Source organism: Dromaius novaehollandiae, chromosome 1 (assembly GCF_036370855.1).
Source record: "Dromaius novaehollandiae isolate bDroNov1 chromosome 1, bDroNov1.hap1, whole genome shotgun sequence".
Classification (NCBI taxonomy): domain Eukaryota; kingdom Metazoa; phylum Chordata; class Aves; order Casuariiformes; family Dromaiidae; genus Dromaius; species Dromaius novaehollandiae.
In genome coordinates this window covers 79,737,387-79,756,696 of record NC_088098.1, presented here as the reverse complement: position 1 = coordinate 79,756,696, position 19,310 = coordinate 79,737,387, and the positions used below count along the sequence as shown (strand labels likewise).

The window sequence follows — 19,310 nt, the reverse complement described above, 5'->3', positions numbered from 1 at the left end:
TTCCTGTTACAGGCTTTTGAACACATGATGTACACACCATTTCATATAGAAATGCAATCAGTTTGGCAGTGTTTGGCAGCAAATACAAAACAGCTTTCTCACACACTCAGAGTAGTTGGCAGTCACTCTGAGCACTAGATTTTTATGCTGAAACCACAAAGGCAGGCAAAGGAGTCCTGATTCTTCAGGAACTGAGTTGCATTTACCTGTGAAAGACCATGTGCTTTCTCCTCAGTCATCAATTTCTAGCTCTAGAAACCACTCAGTCGGACTTCTAGTTCATAGTAAATTGTTAGCCTGTTATCATGCTTGGTTTGCTCCTCTGCAAAGCTCTGCACAGTGTTTTTGCAGGGGAATCAGGTTAGCATAGAAAACCAACCAAGACTCAGGCTTTATTGTGGAAACTTCTCCAGGAGCTGAATTCTGCTCTGTGTCATCCCAGGTGGTACATTACAGTTCTGCTGACTCCTCTTACAGAAATTTTATTCTTTGCTCCCTGCGACTGAGACCTGCATCACTACCCAGTATTGCAACGTCATATATTTTATTCTTCTTCTTTGAGGCATTTTGATCACTGTTTCTACTGTTTAGCTCACTGAGTATATTCTGGGCTTTAAATTGTTTTCTTCTGTTAGAAAAAAAATTGATTAAACATTATACAGCATATTATGAAAAATATAAAAAGGACAGTCTTCTCAAAGGCTTCCTAATTAGTCCCTTAAAAAAGAATCTATAAAGACTCAAGCATGGTGTCTGGTTCCCACAGAATTACTCTAAGGAAGGCTGAGAACAAATCTCTTAGCTTCCTGTAGGCTGTTCCCAAGAAGAACAAGCACTGATGACTTCTTCTCTGCAGAGCTGTAAATGAAAGAATTCTTATAAATATGTGTTTAAGCATATTCATTCATGGATTGTTTTTCTTCCTCCTGGGAACAAAACATAAAGATTTTGCATGCTTGTAGAGAAATAGCACTAGAGAGCACTGAAAGTTTTGTGGAAGGAAGTGCTTTTTGTACTCCCGTTGGTTTCCTAAACTGGGCTGCAACAATTCTCATTAAGACTGGAGAGCCCCAAAAAGGACATGCTGGTCCCATGCTGGCCATATGCCTCAGATGTCTCTGTTCCTTTAAACATCTAGGGTGAAAGAAATCACAGAATCATAAAACCATCAAATAAATTGGGGAGGAAGGGACCTCTGGAGATCTGTAGTCCAAACCCTTTCTCAAAACAAGGCTAACTTCAAAGCTGGATCAGGTTGCTGAGGGCAGCTCTCCTGTCCAGGCGTGTTTTAGAAATCTCCAGGGATGGAGATTCTGTAGCCTCTCTGGGCACCTTTTCCAGTGCTGCACCACTTTCATGAAGGAAGAAATTGTTTCTTCTGTCCAATCAGAATTTCCTTGGCTGAAATTTGTGGCCATTTCCTCTTGTCCTATCATAGCGCACATCTGAGAAGAATCTGGCGCTATCCTCTCCATAACCCCCCCATTAAGTGGCAGGAGGCTGCAATGTGGACCTTCTTCCCCTTAATTTTCTCTTCTCCAGGCTGAACAGACCCTGATCCTTCAGCCTAACCTCACATATTGTGTACTCCAACCCCCTCCCCACCTTGGAGACTTTCCACTAGGTTTGTCAACATTTCTTATGTAGCAGGAGGCCCAAAACCAGACACAGTACACCAAATGTGGCTTTGTGACTGTGCTGAGTGAGCAAAGTGGAAAAAATCACCTCCCTGCATCTGGTGGCTACACTCTTGCCAGTGTGGCCCATATACAGTTAGATATATCATTATAGCTATATCTATACAGATATAGATATAAACTATTATACTCTTTCTAAGAGCTTTTAAAACATGAATAGTTTGCATTTCCTGGTTGGCTGGTGTCAAACTATCCTATCACAATGAGATCTCATTCAGATCTTATCTCAAATTCAGATCCCTCTCCTAATGATTGCATCATATCCAGAGAAATTTTTGGAAGGAGGGAACACTCATCTATTCTAACTTTGAAAATATTTTGTAAGCTGATTCTGTCCCTGTGAGTGATGAGGAAGAGACCATTCCGGAGGACATGCCCAGCACTCCACACTGCAGTGTGTTCACATGGAGTCAGGATGTGTTCACCCTGCCACAGTGCTATGGTCACACCAGGGTGATCTGCAACTCTGTACCAACACCTCTGCTGTGTCTCACTGTGCAGAAATCTCTGTTATACAAAACACTAGGTGCTGTTGTGTAGACATATGGTCAGCAGAGAGACACACTATAATTTTCCCACCAGCCATTCTCCAAGTCACAGATATGGAATTTCTGAGGACCAGAATGTACCTTATAGCATAGCCAAGTGCTTTCCCTATGGAGGAAGTCCTAGCAGATTCAGTGCTTCGGTGTTCTGAAGCAAAACTAACTCACAATGTGAGAGATGAAGGAAAGGAGAGACTGCAGTCCAGGAATGTGCTGGAGGGGATGTTGACTAGCCATCATGACAGCCATGTTGATGTACTACCACCAAACTGGGTAGGAGATTCTCCTGCCAATATATTCACCCCATCACTGCCTAGCATTAAATATTAACCCAAGGTAATACATGGCAGTCAGAATAAGTACTCTAGACAGTAACATCTTTAGAGAATGAGCCTGAAGTTTAAAAACAGTTGACATGCCAAACCCCAAAACCAGGGAATGAGCCCATCTCACAGGATTCTAGTCCTGTTTGCTTCACATCTGCTCCTCAAGTCCCACCTACTGAACATGAAGCTGATGTCGTGGAAGTATTCCACTTGCAATACTCAGGCACTACTGGTTTGTATTTCCTTGGTAAATCATTTTTGCTCTGTTTAGAAGACATCATTTTTGCTTCAGTATGGAATAACAGTGCATAGGCTTTCATTTGTAGGAGGGAGTGTCTTATGCTGTAGCCGTTCCTCTGATCATCTCCTCCAGGTGTTACTCTTACATCACATTGTATGTACAGGCTGTCCAGGTCACAGGGTTTAGACTCGCAACCCAAAATGGAGACATAGGCACTCATTCACTCATTTCAGCTTGGGACTTTCTCTGTTGCAGCTCTGTTATCAGAAAATAGAGATTTGTTGTCCAAGCAGCAGTTCAAGCTCTTCAAAATGTGCAGCATGTGGAAAGTGGAGCTTTGGCCTGAACTGCATTTTCTGTGGCAGAAGGTGCTGAATTCTGCTTTGCAGCCCATGTTGCTGTTTTCAGTCTACATTTTGCCTTTGCACACATTGAAGGACATGCTGTCACACCCACAGAAGGGGTGTCATCTGCAGCTGTTATCACATCTGCCCTGTGCATGACTGGAACTGGTAACCATGCTAGCACCAGAACATCACTAGCTGGTAGCTCGATGATGAGTGTTAGCAGCAGAGACTGTGTCTATGTGCAATTGGGAGCACATGTAAAGATGGAAGAGAACCTGAGCTAGCATTCATTTAGCTACCTCACCACAGCCACTTGAGCTCCACCTTGCTAAACTCAAAATGATGGGCAGAGGAATCACAGCTAACAATCCTCGCTATCCTTCCCTGAGGCAGTATTTACCAGATGTGTTCATGCTCTGGCAAATGGTCTGAAAACTCAAAGCCAAAGAAACACTTCCCTCCAGTCATGTGGCTGACTAATGCCCACCAACCCTGCTGTTTACTGGCCTCACCAGTGCTTGTATACTATAAGCTAAGTAAATTAATCAGGTGGCTGGGAGGAGAGTAGAGGGTGAGGTACTGCTCCATTTCACCCAGTGAAGTCAAAAGACACAGAGTGAGCATGGATCTTGGGAAAAGTTAGCCCACATGGTTGCACAACCAGCTGAGATCTAGGCTTCTGATGAAGCATACAGATATTTGGACAACTTTTTTTCCCCAGCAATAATAAACAAAAACCACTAAGACTTCTGAATGAGGACACAGCAAAAAACAAGAGGAAATGGGCAAAAGTTGCAGCAAAGGAGATTCTGACTGGATAGAAGGAAAGAAAATCTCTTCCTTCATGAGAGTGGCGCAGTGCTGGAGCAGGTGCCAGGGAGGCCATGCGAGCTCTATCCTTTGAGATTTCTAAAAGCCAACTGGACAAAGCCCTGCATGACCTGCACTCTCTTTGAAAGCAGCTCTGCTTTGAACAAGGGGTGAACTAGAGACTTCTAGTGATGCTTTCCTCCCCAGATTATTCAATGATTCTGTGATAAACAGGCTGGTAATCCTCCAAAGCCCTAGATATCTGACTCTTCAACTTGAATGGAACTACCATGCCCAGACACATTTGGTGGGATGAAGAGGCCTTTCCTCATCTTTCTGAGTAGCTGGTTGTTCTGCTACCAGACCATCTCTTGGTTCAATAATGACCTTTTTTCCACAGCAGCCAAGACACAGGGATTGTTTCTTCTGGACTGAAATTGCCACAGACACCGCATTGTGAGACATCAGTGAGTCAGATGGTGAATACAGCTGGCTGAATATAAAGCTATTATTTAAGATGAAAGGAAAGAAAAGAATGAAAATACTTACAAAGCTAATATTAGATCTAAAGAAAATACTTATCTTATGAAAATTAGGTTGCAGCACAGTATTCTTCTTAAAAGTAATAAAAATTTCATCCTTTTTCTGTGACATAGAAAGAATTCAAGAAAAATGTTTTGCAAAGACTTTTACTCTTCTGTTACCTCTAGAGATTAAAATTCACCTTCCTTTTCATTATCAGTCATAACAGTAAGTGCAGCTAGTAGACTTTACATCTAAAATGCTAAATGTCTATGGGTGTTTTGTAAGTATGCACTGGAAAATAACTGTAAAGACTGTGTATGGATTTGCCATTTTCTTCAGAAAAGTAAGAATGTTCTAAGTCACAAAACATGTAATTATCTGGTCTCCACTGTACACTTATTGACACTGCACTTGTGTCTGAAAATGTATTTTTAGGAGAGGAGAGGAGAGGAGAGGGGAGGGGAGGAGAGGAGAGGGGAGGAGAGGAGAGGAGAGGAGAGGGGAGGGGAGGGGAGGAGAGGAGAGGGGAGGGGAGGGGAGGGGAGGGGAGAGGAGGGGAGGGGAGGGGAGGGAGAGGTAAGGTTCCTTTAAAAAAGAAACATTGTTTTTTTCCACTAGCTCAGAAAGAGCCATGCTTAGATAGACTATGTGTGATTAGATCTTGATGGTTTTGAATCATTTAGAAGGGACTGATGTGAGAAAAGCCTGCTTAGGTATATATGAAATGATGGAAAGTGAGACTGAGAGTTCAAGCATCCTGTTTGGCCATCTCTCTTTCCATTATGGACCAGACTGAAGGGAAAAAAAAAAAAAAAAAAAAAAAAAAAAAAGGAAAGGTTAGGGGGGTTTAGTTGTTGTTGTTGTTGTTGTTGTTTTTCTCATTTCAGAGCCTGACTATCCTGCGGCAAAGGATGGTAAGAACCTCGGGGCAGGTAGTGGAAACTGACTGTCAGAGGAGAACCAGGTGTCAGTTTGGATCAGTCATATGGTTGATGTGTAGGTTGCCATGAAACAAACCTTATCAGTATCCAGTTAGCAGTATCCACATCTGCATACATGGCTGTTCACTTTGTGGCTGATAGAGCAACAATGATTTAGATATGTTGTGATATAAATTGTATCTGAGTGGCACTTCTGAGTAATGTGTTCCGTTACTATCAAAGGTTGATTTCTTTTTTCCCCAAACCTTTTTGTTTCTGCATTTAACACTGTTGCAATCACTGAAAGTAGGAAGGGAAAAGATCAGTAATGCAAGATCACAAAAGCCAGACTTTTCTTCATTTTAACCTGTAGGGATGAAATAGTGTCATTGAATGTAACAGAAAAGGAGAATAGGATATATCAACAGAGTAGAAATATTATTTTCAGTTAACTGGTGTATGTTTGTGGAGTTTATCATTTGTGTTGAATTTTAAAGGAATTTCCTAAATGTGAATAAAGCACAAAATCAGTAACATAGCACTTAACAGGAAATGTCAGAACTGTCTACATGTACAAACCTCTGTGTTCTGACACATATTTTTAGGCGTGAAAAAGGTTCTAAGCTTCAAATTAAGTCTGCTTGTTTTATTTTGTTTTGTTTTCATAATAATAATAATAATAAAACAGTCATCAAAATATCCTGCAGCAAAAGTGTGAGTTATGAACAAGGAGTTAAAGGAGACTCAGACTGTGGAGTTTCTGGGTCAAACAGGAGACAGCTGAAACAGCTTAGGAACAGCAACTCTTGTCCTAGCAACTACTGTTGGAATAAAATAAAAGTATCCAAACATTATTTTAAAATGGATTGACTATATTGCTTTTTGTTTATTCTGAGTTAAGTTTAATGCATCTTTGATATCTTCTAAAGTCAGTTTTTAAACCACTGTAGAACTTGGTGGATGGAATAGACTAAAATAAGCCTTACATTTCTACAGCTCTAGCTGTGGTTGCAGTTGCATTAGCCCCAAAACATCTTTTACTGATATATATCTTGTTTATCTTCCTTTTAGGTGAATAAGCTATGTAAGATCATGCACGCTAGTATAATACATCCACAGCGGTGATTGTACTGCTTTAGCTACGCTTGTGTAAATCAGCAGAGCTTCTGTACCCATGTAAGTCCCTTTGTGGGTAGACCTTAGAAGCATTGCTCTATTTTGGCCAAAAAGGCATTTTTTACATTAATAAAAAGATTTTTTTTATCTTTATTTTCTCCTGTATTCTGAAGGGCAAGAGATCACACAAGAAGAGACAGAATGGTGGCTGCAAATAGGCTTTGAAGCTGTACTGAAAGAAGTAACTTCCTTCCTTTTATCTGCTTCTCAGCCTTCCTCAGAGCCATAGCACAGTGTATGTATACTTCTGGAGGCAGGCAAAGCTAATACAGGATGCAACCCACCATATTCAACCAGCTTTTTCCAAAACTTAGAGGGACTTGTTCATCAATGGCAGGCGATATCACTTATGCAGATGTAGCAATGCTGCCCAGGAGGGAAAGACCACACATTCCTTCTCAGACATCAGCTCCAGGTAAAGTTCTTGGATGTATAGTGTCTTCTCCCTCTCTCTCTCTCTCTCTCTTTTTTCTGTTTTAAATTGCCATTGGATAATACTAAAAGAATGCTATAAAATGCTTCATGCGGAAGTCATGGGAAGAGTGAGAAGCTGCAAATGGTGAGAGAAATCCTCATGAGAAACAAATCAGGAAAGCTAGTCTTAAGTCAGTATTGTTACAGATCTGTGTCCCAGTTCTGGCCCAGTGTTTTGAATAACAGGATGAAAGCAATAATTGCCAAATTTTGAATAAGGAGAAGATTTTTTTTTAATATGAATACTATGATCAAAAGTTGTTAGAATATGCTCCACTAAATTGCTACCTTATCCAAAAATCAGGTTAATGCATTTTACAATGTCTTAATGGAAAAGTGGTAGTAAATTAACTCAATCAGAAAACTAGTGGTAGCTGAAAGTGCAGAAACTGTCACTGAAGGAAGTACTGAATGACTCCTAAAAGCCTACTGCTCTTCCTCTTTGATTTTCCAGTAGGGATTTTCCCAGAACCACATTATCAGTTTGTGACCACTTCATATATTTACAACAAAAGACAAAGGATTAAGTGAATATCCAGGATAAGGAGGTGATTTAAACCCTATTTTCTTAAGAGATAGCATTTCTAGTACTTGGAAACAATGTAATTCATTCTTCAAAGCATTTTGTCAAAATTCTGGATCACAGCTAATGCAAACTACAGTTTTCACTATAAGCAAATAGGAAACACACAGTGGTCAGAGTAAGATGATATTTCCATGCTTTCAAGATATACTAGTAATTATTGTATTTAATTACTTAAAAAACCAAACATTGCATAATAAGCATTTTTAGAATACATGTTCCACTTGCAGTGAAGTTTAATAATGATGATGGTGATCTGAAAGCATGCAATTAAATGATAGAAACATTTAAAAAATATTTTTACAGAAGCTTTCTCTCATAAATAAAAATTAGTTCACTTTAATTATACATCTAACAGAAAATATTACATTGTTCTTCATATACATGCATCTGTGGATGTCATTCATATTGGTGTGACCTGTACAACACAAAGCATAGAGGTTCACCCAGAATTTTACCCCACTTTCTAACAAAATATCATCTATTTGCAGAAGGAGATAGTCATCAAATCTTGATTTGAAGCTATCCAAGAACGTCCCTTGATAATCAGCTAAAGGAAAAGCTTGAATTTGAATTAGTCAGGCCTTAATTTCCAATTAACTTCCAATTAATTTCTGTTTAAAGTTCTCATTAACATCCAGATAGTTCTTGTTAAACTTTTGTCTATTAGTCTTTAGCACTCAGCATTTTCTCCCATAAAGATACTGGCTGAAATAAGCAAGTCATCTCTGACTCTTCCGTTGCCTTTAAATCTTTCACCATAATTAATTTTCTATAGAACTCTATTTTTGTGGCTCTTTCTGTACATTCTCCAGTGTTTCCAACTCCTTTAAAAATGTGGGTAACAGGGGTATGCACAGTATTACTGTGAGTCTCAGTTATGCTGTATAGAGAGACAAAATTCTCTTAAATAATCTTTTCTTCATTTCCTTCATTGATCCCAGTGTCATCTCCCCTCATTCTTGTATCTTGTTATATTCAAAAATGTTTTGTTTGAATGGGCTTGAATTTACCAGGCAATCCTGATCCGCTATATGACTGACATTATTTATTGTTTTGTTAAGTTTCTGTTGTTTTCAGATTTTATCAGCAATGATTTTTATATTTACTTTGACACAATGGGAAAAAAGCACTAAATGATATTGAGCGACTTTAGAACGTCGCATGAAATATCTCCCTGATGACAATTACTCTTCTGTCTTCATCATTAACATACTGTAGTGCTAGCCTATTAACATAGGTTTTATTGCTACTGAAGTGGACAAAAACTTGAGCCATATTATCATGCATTAGAAAATTCAAAATAATCAATTTTGGTTGCTTTTCCTCCCTTGAAGTTTTAAAACTTTGCCTGAAATTCATACATAATCATTCAGTCGGGCCATGTTCTTTTATTCCAAGAGGTTCATCAAAAAGGAGTCACTTTTAGCATAGGAAGAATGGGAGAATTTCCACAAAAAACTTTTTTGTAATTTTTTTAAATCTCAGTAGGAAATTTGGGAAAAAAATCCTGAAATGTGACTGCGATGTCAGGCAATGTTCACAAAGCACACCAGGCTTAGTGCAAGTATTGCAATGACTAGTCCTAAGCTTCCCTGCTGTGTAGTGGATGCTGAGATATGAGAGATGCTTTTGCAGCTATTGGAAGAGTTGGGAATCCATAAAACCCAGCATGATGAGCCAGGAATTGCCCAAAGCAGCTAACAGAAAAGACCAAAGATGCAAAGTACTGCTCAGTCACCTTTTTTCTCAGAGACAGATCCTCCCCCCTACAAGCTAGAAAGAGTGCTCTCCTGCATGGAGTTAGCTGCTGTGAGCTGCGGTTAAGGCAGCTTGAATTGAATGGCTTCCTCATATCAAACGCACCCAGTCTTACAAGATGACCCACTTGTTACCACATCCTAAACAAAAAGGTTTCAATACTTTCTCCAGTTTGGAGCAGGAATTTGAAGCCAGCGCTCAAAGTGAGATTCTCAGCCCCAAAGTGAATGCACTGGCCACGAGCCCTGGGACTGTCAGTGGTGAGCACCATAGGCAAGCTCTTCTTTTGGCGATATCCTGACGCTGTGACACGTTAAAGTGTCCACTAGAAGGTGGCTTGGTACCCAGGTCTCTCCCTTCGCCATTTTTGCCAGTCTCAGTCTTGGCCAGAAATGTCTGACTATCCTGCAGAAAAAGAAGCAGCTTCAAGATGGTGTTGAGAGAAAATACTATACGGGTAAAGCACTCACTTGGGGAGGAGGCAGATTAATCACCATGCCAAATTCCACAGAGGAACGTTCAGAGCAGCAGATTCTCAGACCTGAGGGAAGTCTTCAGATCACTAGCTATGCAAAACTGAAACATCAACACCTTCTCCTGGCTGTATTTTGTGCAAGTTTAAGATGATTAGATGCAATTTACTAGAGGAGATGATAAAAAGTATGAGTTGTGGTGCATATCTAATTTACTGCACTACAGTAGCTGTAGTGTCAGCTGTGTCAAGATGTGGTGCAGGTAAAGGGTACATATGCAGGAAACCGAGTGGTTCCCAAAACTTTGCAGTACCTGAATAGGTTTTTTAAATATGTAAAACTTGGATTTGGGTGTCAAAGTCCCTTTGCAGATCTAGTGCTCTACTCTTTTGTAGCTTTTCTTTATCCATGAGAATTTAGCCAAATTATACAGATATAAAAGTGGATATGTATGGGAAAATCCAAAAGGAAAAGTCTCTTGGAGTTGTCCCAAAATATGTTCTCATCTGAACAGCTATTCAATATATTTTACAATGATACAGAAAAAAATATAAAAAATCACTGATGGCACGGTTGCAAAGGGTATATAAAATTACATACTAATGATAAGGAAAACTCAATTATTGAAACCTTTCAATTAAACTGCATGTTTAACATAATGTGGAAATAAAAGATGTCTGGAGCTGTAAGTTTGGGAGGCTGTACTCAGAAAAGTGATTGAAATGGATTTGTCATGTTCCTATTCCAACTTGGAAGTCAACAGCAAGGTTACTACACAGTCAGTTGAATTTCAGGTCTCAGTTAAATGCTCTGAGCTAGAAGGATGAAGTGAATCTTGGATGCTGAAGCAGGGAATGGTGAGGAGGAATTAGGAGGTGATACTGGCTGTGCATATGCTTTGGTGAACCATCACTGGACTAGCAGGTGCTGTTGAGATACATGTGCTTCAAAACAGATGTTCAGAAGTAGAAAGGAGTTCCAAAAATATTTGTAAGGATAAATGGAATACGGAAATTCATTTCCTAATGAAAGGCTAGGGCAGTTTAAGCTTCCTAGTTTACTCCAGAAATGTTTGAGAGTGACCTGATTGTGGTTCATAAATGATTACACATGAACCTTTTCTCTCTAACGGAAGAACAAACCAGGAAGAGTTCATCTCCCTCATCTAACTACCCTACATGCAGTCATAGGCTGGTATTCATTTGCTCCTTGGCTTCTTGTCCTCCTCCTTAGCCTCCTCAACCCTTCCAGGTGCTTCAGGCCTTGACCATCTTACTTGCCCTCTGCTGGATCCTTTCCAGTTTCACCAAACCCTTCTTGAACTGATGGCTCGCATCTGGACACAATATTCCAGGTGTGGCTTCAGCAGCACCAACTGGGGCAGGAGAGAAACTTCCCTTGTTCTGCTGGCCACGGTTCTCCTGATGCAGCCCAGTAGGCAGCTTGTGTTGGCTGTGGTGAGGGTGCACTCTTGGCCTATATTTAGCTTGGTGTCCAGATGACCATAAGAGCCTGACTGTTGTAAGGTCTGACTCTTTGGAATGAATGATCTGCTAGAAGGACTCCCTACTTGCACATTCACCAAGTAGAAGTTTCCAGTAAATAGAAATGTCTTTCAGCACTTTACAATTTGCATATAGAAATGAAGTGAAATTTCAGTTTTAGTAAGTGATAGAGACCTCCACCTAGAGAATCAGGGCTTGTTGCTGAACTAGGTAAGGGCATATAAACATCCAGCAAAATTAAGGTTGCATGGGCATTTTGAAACCACTTGCTGACTTCTGAGGAGTTCATGTCCAAATGATCATGTGCCAATATAGATTTCAATAGAAGCATTACTTTTATTTGAACTATTCAGATCACAGATGAGAATTTCTTCTTTCATACATTGAGATAAGTGATCTTTTCACTCTTTAAAGGTATGGATCTTTATTTGAGAGAGAAAATATTTAATAATGGCAGCAGACTTTCTAAAGTACCTATTCTAGAAAAAGCATCACCGTTTGTATGGCTAGTGCATTTTAAAGTTTAAAAGTCCGCACTGCTCTTTGAAAAATGTTTATGTTGTAAGAAGGAAAGCCCTTACAAACATTTCTTTTTGAGAACAGACTGTTACTAAATCTATACAGTTATATATAATTTACAGATTTTCTATAATTCATTGAGCTAATAAATTGTAATAAAACAAGCAGCAAACTGTATTAGGTGACATTCCCTAAAACACAGTAGGTCTTGCCTGTATGAATATAATTTACCAGCAGTTCCTCTGTATTTTTCCTACATTAAACACTAAAATCTCTCAACACTCTAGCAACTCCCATATCAAATACTACCTCATGTCACTCTAATGAAACTCTGTTCTTCCCTTCTGGTAGGCTTTTCCCTGATCAGTGAGATTTTGTACAACACAAAGTGCTTACTTCTTGTTAAAAATCCCAGTAATCACAAATTAAGGCAGTAGCACAGAAGCTTATTCTTGATCCAGCTTGATTAAATCTCACCTATTATGGAAAGAAAACCACAGTCCCAAAGGTGCAAATATCTTTCATAAAACTAGCAAATAGCTAGGATTATGGAGGAGGCTTTTAGTTACTTCCTGACACCAGCGGGAAATGGTAAGTCATCAACTTGCCTGTTTTTTCTTAAAAAAAAAAAAAGCTGAACTAGCAGCTTGGCAAACACATGCCCCTTTTTATACGGACTCATTCTTCTACATACTTCTTGATTGTTTCTTTGCTTAGTGGCTCACACAACCACAAATGTCAGCATTTCCCTGCTCCTTACAGGAAACACAATCACATACGCTGAACTACACGTGAAGCCGAAACCCAGAGGGAGCAGCAGATCAGACATTTCCGCTTCTGGTATTGTGCTATTTTCTTTGGCTGTCAGTTACTAATTATAGATTCAGTCTTTCCTATTAGCCAACAGTAAAACATGTTATCAGGAATCTTTACTTCATATACAACCTCTCAATAAAGAACTGAGGTATCGTTTCACAGTCATGTTCCTTTTCACTGGATTCTTGGATAAACACACTTTGCTTGTAAAAATAATCTTGAGATTTTTAAAATAATTTACAAAAAGCTTTTTTGCCCTAAACTGAACTGAGTGAGGGTTTTTTGTTTGTTTGGGTTTTTCTAAGAATGCAGGAAGGAAGTATTTTTTAGCAAACAACTCTAGTTAGAACATCCCTATAGTTAGAACATTCATGAATGAATCAAAATGTACTGGACTGGGGTTTGGTTTCATGCAGTTTGGATTTCATGGCCTCAGTATAATTTCACGTTTTTTGAGGAACTGTCACATAAGTGCAAACTTGCCTGTGTCTCTGCAGGAACAGTCACAAGGGCAGATTTGGCCGTGGGAGTCAGTGTAATGCCCAGATCTTTATTTGCTAGCTGTGAACAATGGTGCTAATCCTCTGCACTGAATGAAGTTTGCCAGACAATACAAGGCCCACAGAAGTGCAAACTGAGAAGGAATGTTACAAAATACACTTGAGCCAGCCAAAGAATGAGGAAATATCAGGAACACAGTAATTTCAAAAGTGTAACTTTGTGGCTTGTGGAAATGGCACCTTGACCCCAAATTTCATGGGGGGGGGGGTCCCCTCTCCTGAGTTTTACACTGTCACAAACTGATGAAGGCCAAACAGCTGGAGAGATACACGTTTAGCTGCACTTTATGGTAATATGCTATCAGTACGGGACTTTGCCTTTTGTATACTTTTGCGTAAGTTGGTCTTCAGCCCTAGGAGGCACTTTACCATGTCCTTATCTTTTCCTGTGGAAGTTCCACAGAAGAGAATGATAGAGAGGAGGAATATACCACAAACCATTCCTGGTACTTCCTCTGAAGTGCTCTGCAGTATCTTACAGGGTACAGGTGGGTAGGTGGGAGGAGGCAGTGCTTGAAAACATTATCTCGAAGGAGAAAGTGAGAATTCATTTCCTCAAGCCCCTCATATCTTCGTATACCTGAGAAAGAGGCACTGGGTTAAGACATCCTTGAGAGTGCCCATGACCTTCCCTGTGGCTGAGGGAAGCTGATGGGACTGGAGCTGTACTACCAGGACATGATTAAAGGAGAGCTCACTAGCCCAGAGAGCACTTCAGGAGGGGAACTTCCACCTCAGCTTATCTGCCACTTAATAGACAATTCCTACAGCAGGAATCCATATGTGATTGGTGGGATTTTCAAAATCCCAGTTAATGTGACCTAATTGCTTGATAATACTTTTTATTATGTCACAGATTTTTCGGTATCACTTGTACTGAATTTCCTCCTACAAACAGTTCAGTAATTCTTAATGGAATAATTAACTGAAAAGCATTTTCTTTTTCTGACAAAATGATCTTTTAATTTCACTTTCACTTACGCAAAACAGATGCAAATTATTAATAAGTAAAATGTCTCTAAATACTTTAAACAGCAGAGAGATTTTAGATGGATGTTTTCCATATAGTTTCCAAGTTGGAAAATGGCATATATAAAGGCAATGTTAATTTTAATAAGGCAAAGATTTTAAGCTGTTCTTCTACCTGGCTTTCTGAAGGTGCCCGACCTCAGCGTTCAGCCTGGTTTTACGTGGCCGTGATCCTGGGAATTCTCGTGCTCGTTTTGCTGGGTGTTATGGCTGTTTTAGCAAAGCAATGTAAGTAGATCATAGCATCTACTTCATCTCTTCACTGCAGGCATGGTTGAATTTCACAAGGAGTATGTTGCCAAAAGAAAAATTTCCTTAATTTGCATTAAAGGTGTCAAGTTATACATAAATACAGGAAGATAAATGTAGCATTCCAAAGGGAACATTCATTATTTGTCATTTAACATATAGAGCGCTGATGAAGGGGAGTTGCTACAATCTACCTCAACATCAGTGATGCTGAAGGCCTATATAGGGACATTTCAAATAATTATGATAATCAGAACCTTTGACCTTCCTGACTTACGAGTTAAAAGTTGCATCTATGATCCTACTTCGAGATTATTTCCCTTAGTTACTTTACAGGTTTGAAGAAATACAATAAAAAGCAGACTTCAAAGTTCCTTGAGTAAAACTTGTTTCATTTAATCAGCCTTTCCTCGCACCAGTAATATAACCCACACTGCACTCCAGTTACACGAAAACTGTTCTAGGGAAGTCATTAATTTTCTAGGATAAAAAAAATCTTGAAAAACTTCATCCCTGCATTGCTGCCAACCCTCCTTAAAGCCCCCCCAAATAACACGCATTCTTTAAATACTCAACTATCAAAAATGGCACAAACTTATATTCATTTTCCATACTGGTTATATTATTCAGCAGCTACACCCTTTGCCAGACAGTTATATTCATTGAGTACGCAGTTATTGTATGTACATACACGCGCACACACACACACACACATGCTCACTCTCACATTCGCACTTACAGTATCAACCTGGATGTAAAGATGACATTTCCTCGACCCTGTAGTTAACTGTAATCTCTTTTTCTGTTAAAGTCGTGAAGGGCAGAGAAGAAAAATCGGAAAGTTTGTCTCAGCATAGTCTTAATAGCACTCACAGTCACATTTCTTCAGTGAAAGCTGACTCAACTGTGCTACTGAAATGGCTAATGGAGGAACTGTGTGAAGATGGAGATGGTAAGAAAGTTAGTCTTTCTACAACACAGAACACATGCTGTGTGTACACTTTTGTTGTCTCTTACTCCCATTTCTGCAATTTATGGGAAATTACTAGTACTACTCACAGAGCATGGTGTCACTGCACAGAGGTGGTGACAGGATCTAAACTGACACTGTAATGGTAATAGTTTTGATCTTCTTTTGGTACATAATTTTCAGTACTTTCTTTGTGTTTGGAGCAGGACTGCCAGGGGCTGCTGTCAGAAATGTCCTATGCCTCTGATCCTCCCTGTATCCTGGAGAGCACTTTGCAGTCAATCGTTTGTTTGTTTGCAAAGAGCAGGAGGGAATTTAACTTTCATATTCTTTTGTAAGGATCAGGCAGGGGAAAAATCTTCCTAGGGTCTTGTGGTCATGGATTTATTATTTGTTGGTAAATTGCAATGCTTTTCTAAGGATTGATTATAATGAGAAAAGGGATATAGACACTATTACTTCAAAACATTAGAGGAAGCCAAGATGTTCCCCACACATGCTCTGAGTGAAATGAAAAGGAAACCTGGGAGTTACAGTGTTTGCCTTATTTAACACAGTTCCTCCTCCAGCTCCATAGCTGTAGTTCGGACCTCAACAAAGTAGCTGGGCTTTCCAAACACCTAATGTGTCAAATACACATTCTCTACATCACATTGCATCACATGGTGTCTCCTCACAAGGGGCTGTGGGAGGAGGAAGAGACCCAGTGTCTTGGCAGCCCTCTCGGTCCTCCCCTGCTCTCCATATGGCATGTGGCACTTAGGAGGTGACAAGAGCCTGGTACTGTGCAGTGGGAATATGCTCAAGTGCACAGCGCCATGGCAAGGGATTGGGAAACTGAAGAGAGCAGGCACACCGAAGCCTTCAACCCTCACTCCACAGCCAGTAAACCCACACCTGGGAGAGAGGATGAACTGCTCTTGGACCGGTCAGCCAGGCAGATTAACTTAAAGTGCTACAGGGCAAGCAAAACAAGCCACAGTGCTAGCTAATGGTTCCCCCCTTCCCTACCCACAGGAGCAACATGTGAGCTGTGTCCACCAGGATGGCAACTACACAGGGGAAGATGTTACTACTTCTCTGAGGAGGCTGTAAGCTGGGATGATAGCCAGAGAAACTGTCTGGCTAGGAAATCCCAGCTTCTTGTTGTTGAAGATGAAATTGAGATGGTGAGCCTTGCAGCAGCCCTAAAATTGTGCAACAATCAATCACCTGCATTAGTCAAACATTTCACCAAGTGAACCCTGAAGCACTGCCCAGATGACAGGTGCACATGCAGCCGAGCAAAAGCATCAGGTGCAGAGCATCTAACTCCTTACAGACCAGACTTGTCTTGGAGTGGACCTACAGGGTAGAGCTGAAGAAGCACAAGAGGGGCAAGTGTAGAAACCGGAGTGGCTTTGACTGGGAGGAGGAAATCCTGGGGGCCTCCCACACATTTCCATCACTTGCCTCTGGGAGGAGAGGCTCCATTCAGCACTGAATGGAAATCCAAATAGTCAAACCTCCTGCTCATCTTCTTTTGGGAACATGAATGGCAGGGTATCACTAAATGGCAGGTCATGGCTCTTCTAAGCAATTCATAGTTCCCTAAGGAGCAGGGTTTTGGAGGTTTAAGGAACAGGCCTTGCAACCTAGCACATTAGAGTGAGGAACACCAGAGGCCATTTGCAAGCAAGGAGGGGTTTTGAAAGTTGACAGGCAGTCAGAAGAGAAATTCTGTGGCGAGTCAATGTGTATGGGCCAGTGTAATGGGCATCACTTTCATATGGCTGGATTCCTACCCTAGCTCTCCACATGAGGGAGACTACATTAAAAAGCTGTGCATGAGACAGAACAGTGACAGAGCACAGCAGAAAAGCTTTGCTGCTGAATAACGTGTTTCTACTTGCTCTGCAGGAATTTATAGATAATAAAGAGAAAGATACCAAGTATATCTGGATTGGGTTGAAGTTTCAAGAGAAGAAGAAACAATGGAGTTGGCTTGAGAAGCATGGAGTAAGAGAAAACAGGTGATGACTAGGAGTGGGGAGGTCTTTGGAAGTAAAGGCACATTACTCTGCATGGGAACAGTAATCCAGCCACAGCCCATGTATACGTACATTGATGCAGAGGGACATAACTGCACAGTTCTGCCACTAAAATCACCATCGGCAAACTCTCTCCATGTACAAACTGTGCACGCCACCTCTGTTGAATGTGATGCCATGTAGACTGGGTGCCTGGGATTCATGCAGCTAAAGAGTCCTTCCCCTCCCTCTCACTATTACAGTGCAGCATTGTGCAGCAAATTTTATCTAGTACTGAATTTGAAGCTGACCACTCATTAGGTTCTTTTTGTTCTCTCATCAGGATAGTGCTAAACAGAATTGAGGCTGACAAGAACTGTGCTGTTTACAGAAGAAAAAACATGATCCAAACAGATAACTGCCAGACTTTTAAAAAGTGGATCTGCAAGAAGAATGCAACTTTATTGGCTCTCTGAACCAGATTGCCAGATAACAGGCAGTGCTCTTTGTCAGGAGACGCATTTTACTGATAAAAGCATCTAATGTAAATAGCTGTAAGAGACACAAGTTTGAAATCTGCTGTCCTGTGCCCTTTGCCTCACTAAGACGGTATCTGATAAATCAAGAGGGAGCTCAGAAGTTGCCAAGTTTCAGTATGAAGACCAAGCAGTAGGACTGTAACTCAGCACATGTGGTTTTTGGGGGTGCAGAGGTTCCCACAGATACTGGCAGAAATTTGCTAAGGGAAAGGGGAGGGGACAAGAGCAACTCGTGAGGATGAGCAATAGGTACAATGAACTGTGATGTGCGAGAAATCTGCTGTCTGTGAGGATGGAAGTGTGTGTTGGAATCCATGGCTTTTGTTTACATCCTGGAGGCTGCCTTTACTGAGCTGAGGCACTTTTTATTTGGGATTCAATATTTTTTGAAGTTTTATATTTTTTCCTTATAGTCTAATTGTGACTCTTTCACAAGTCACTGGAGGGCTGGGAGAAATGCTTTTACGAGACACTTTTAAACTTTTTCAGAGCTGGCCTGCATGGCCGTTGGCAATATAGACATTAGACTAAGCGCAAAGTGACTCATAACACTCGTGGTTCATAAGCTGCTACCTTCTTCTGATACTGAACCTTATGATCTGAAAGAAAGCTCTAGCACAGGAAAGGGCTTGGACCATAAGATCAGACTGCAGCAGAACATGAGGAAATGAAGATGGTAGCCTGCCTTTCCTCCTCTCCTTGCCCTTTATGTTGTGAATTCTCTGACATGCAACTGTAAGTACCGCCTGGATGGTATGCCAGGAAGGCATGATGAGGTATTGAAGCTACACAAAGAACAGTGAAATTACTGTCTGTGGATGCACCTACTAAACACATTGCTTGGTCATTCTAATTTCAGGGACACATGCTGTTTCTGGGTGTAGAATAAAGGAATGATAGGAGCAGTCTGACTTATTGACTCTATTCTGTAATTGAAAAAGTGGAGAAATGTGTTGAATTGATTTCTGTGAACACAGAGAGACCTCACAGTTGTTCCAGCATTTACGAACACCTTAGTCTGATACAGGTAATAATTATTCTAGATCTGTGGCTAGCACATGTCTTTGAAACCAGAGTGAACAAAAGCAAAGAAAATGCTTGCATTTGTCATTTCCAGTGACTCATGTTGCAACAATCAGGAAAGCAAGTAACATGTAACCAAGGAAATTTAAAAAATAATATACGGGAAAGTGGAAGTGGAGCTGCAATAAAACTGTTTTCTTCTTGTTCGCAAAT

The 19,310-nt window shown here is 40.5% G+C and overlaps 1 protein-coding gene across 1 annotated transcript; it reads left to right on the top strand.

The window, feature by feature from the left end:
- Positions 1-9,523: 9,523 nt before the first annotated feature.
- On the top strand, positions 9,524-19,310 carry LOC112986818 (killer cell lectin-like receptor subfamily F member 1). Its single transcript, XM_064516998.1, has 7 exons — positions 9,524-9,665; positions 12,620-12,742; positions 14,437-14,535; positions 15,368-15,508; positions 16,544-16,695; positions 17,426-17,538; positions 17,879-19,310. The coding sequence occupies exons 1-7, from the start codon at positions 9,524-9,526 to the stop codon at positions 18,009-18,011; spliced, it is 903 nt and encodes a 300-aa protein (XP_064373068.1). The 3' UTR covers positions 18,012-19,310.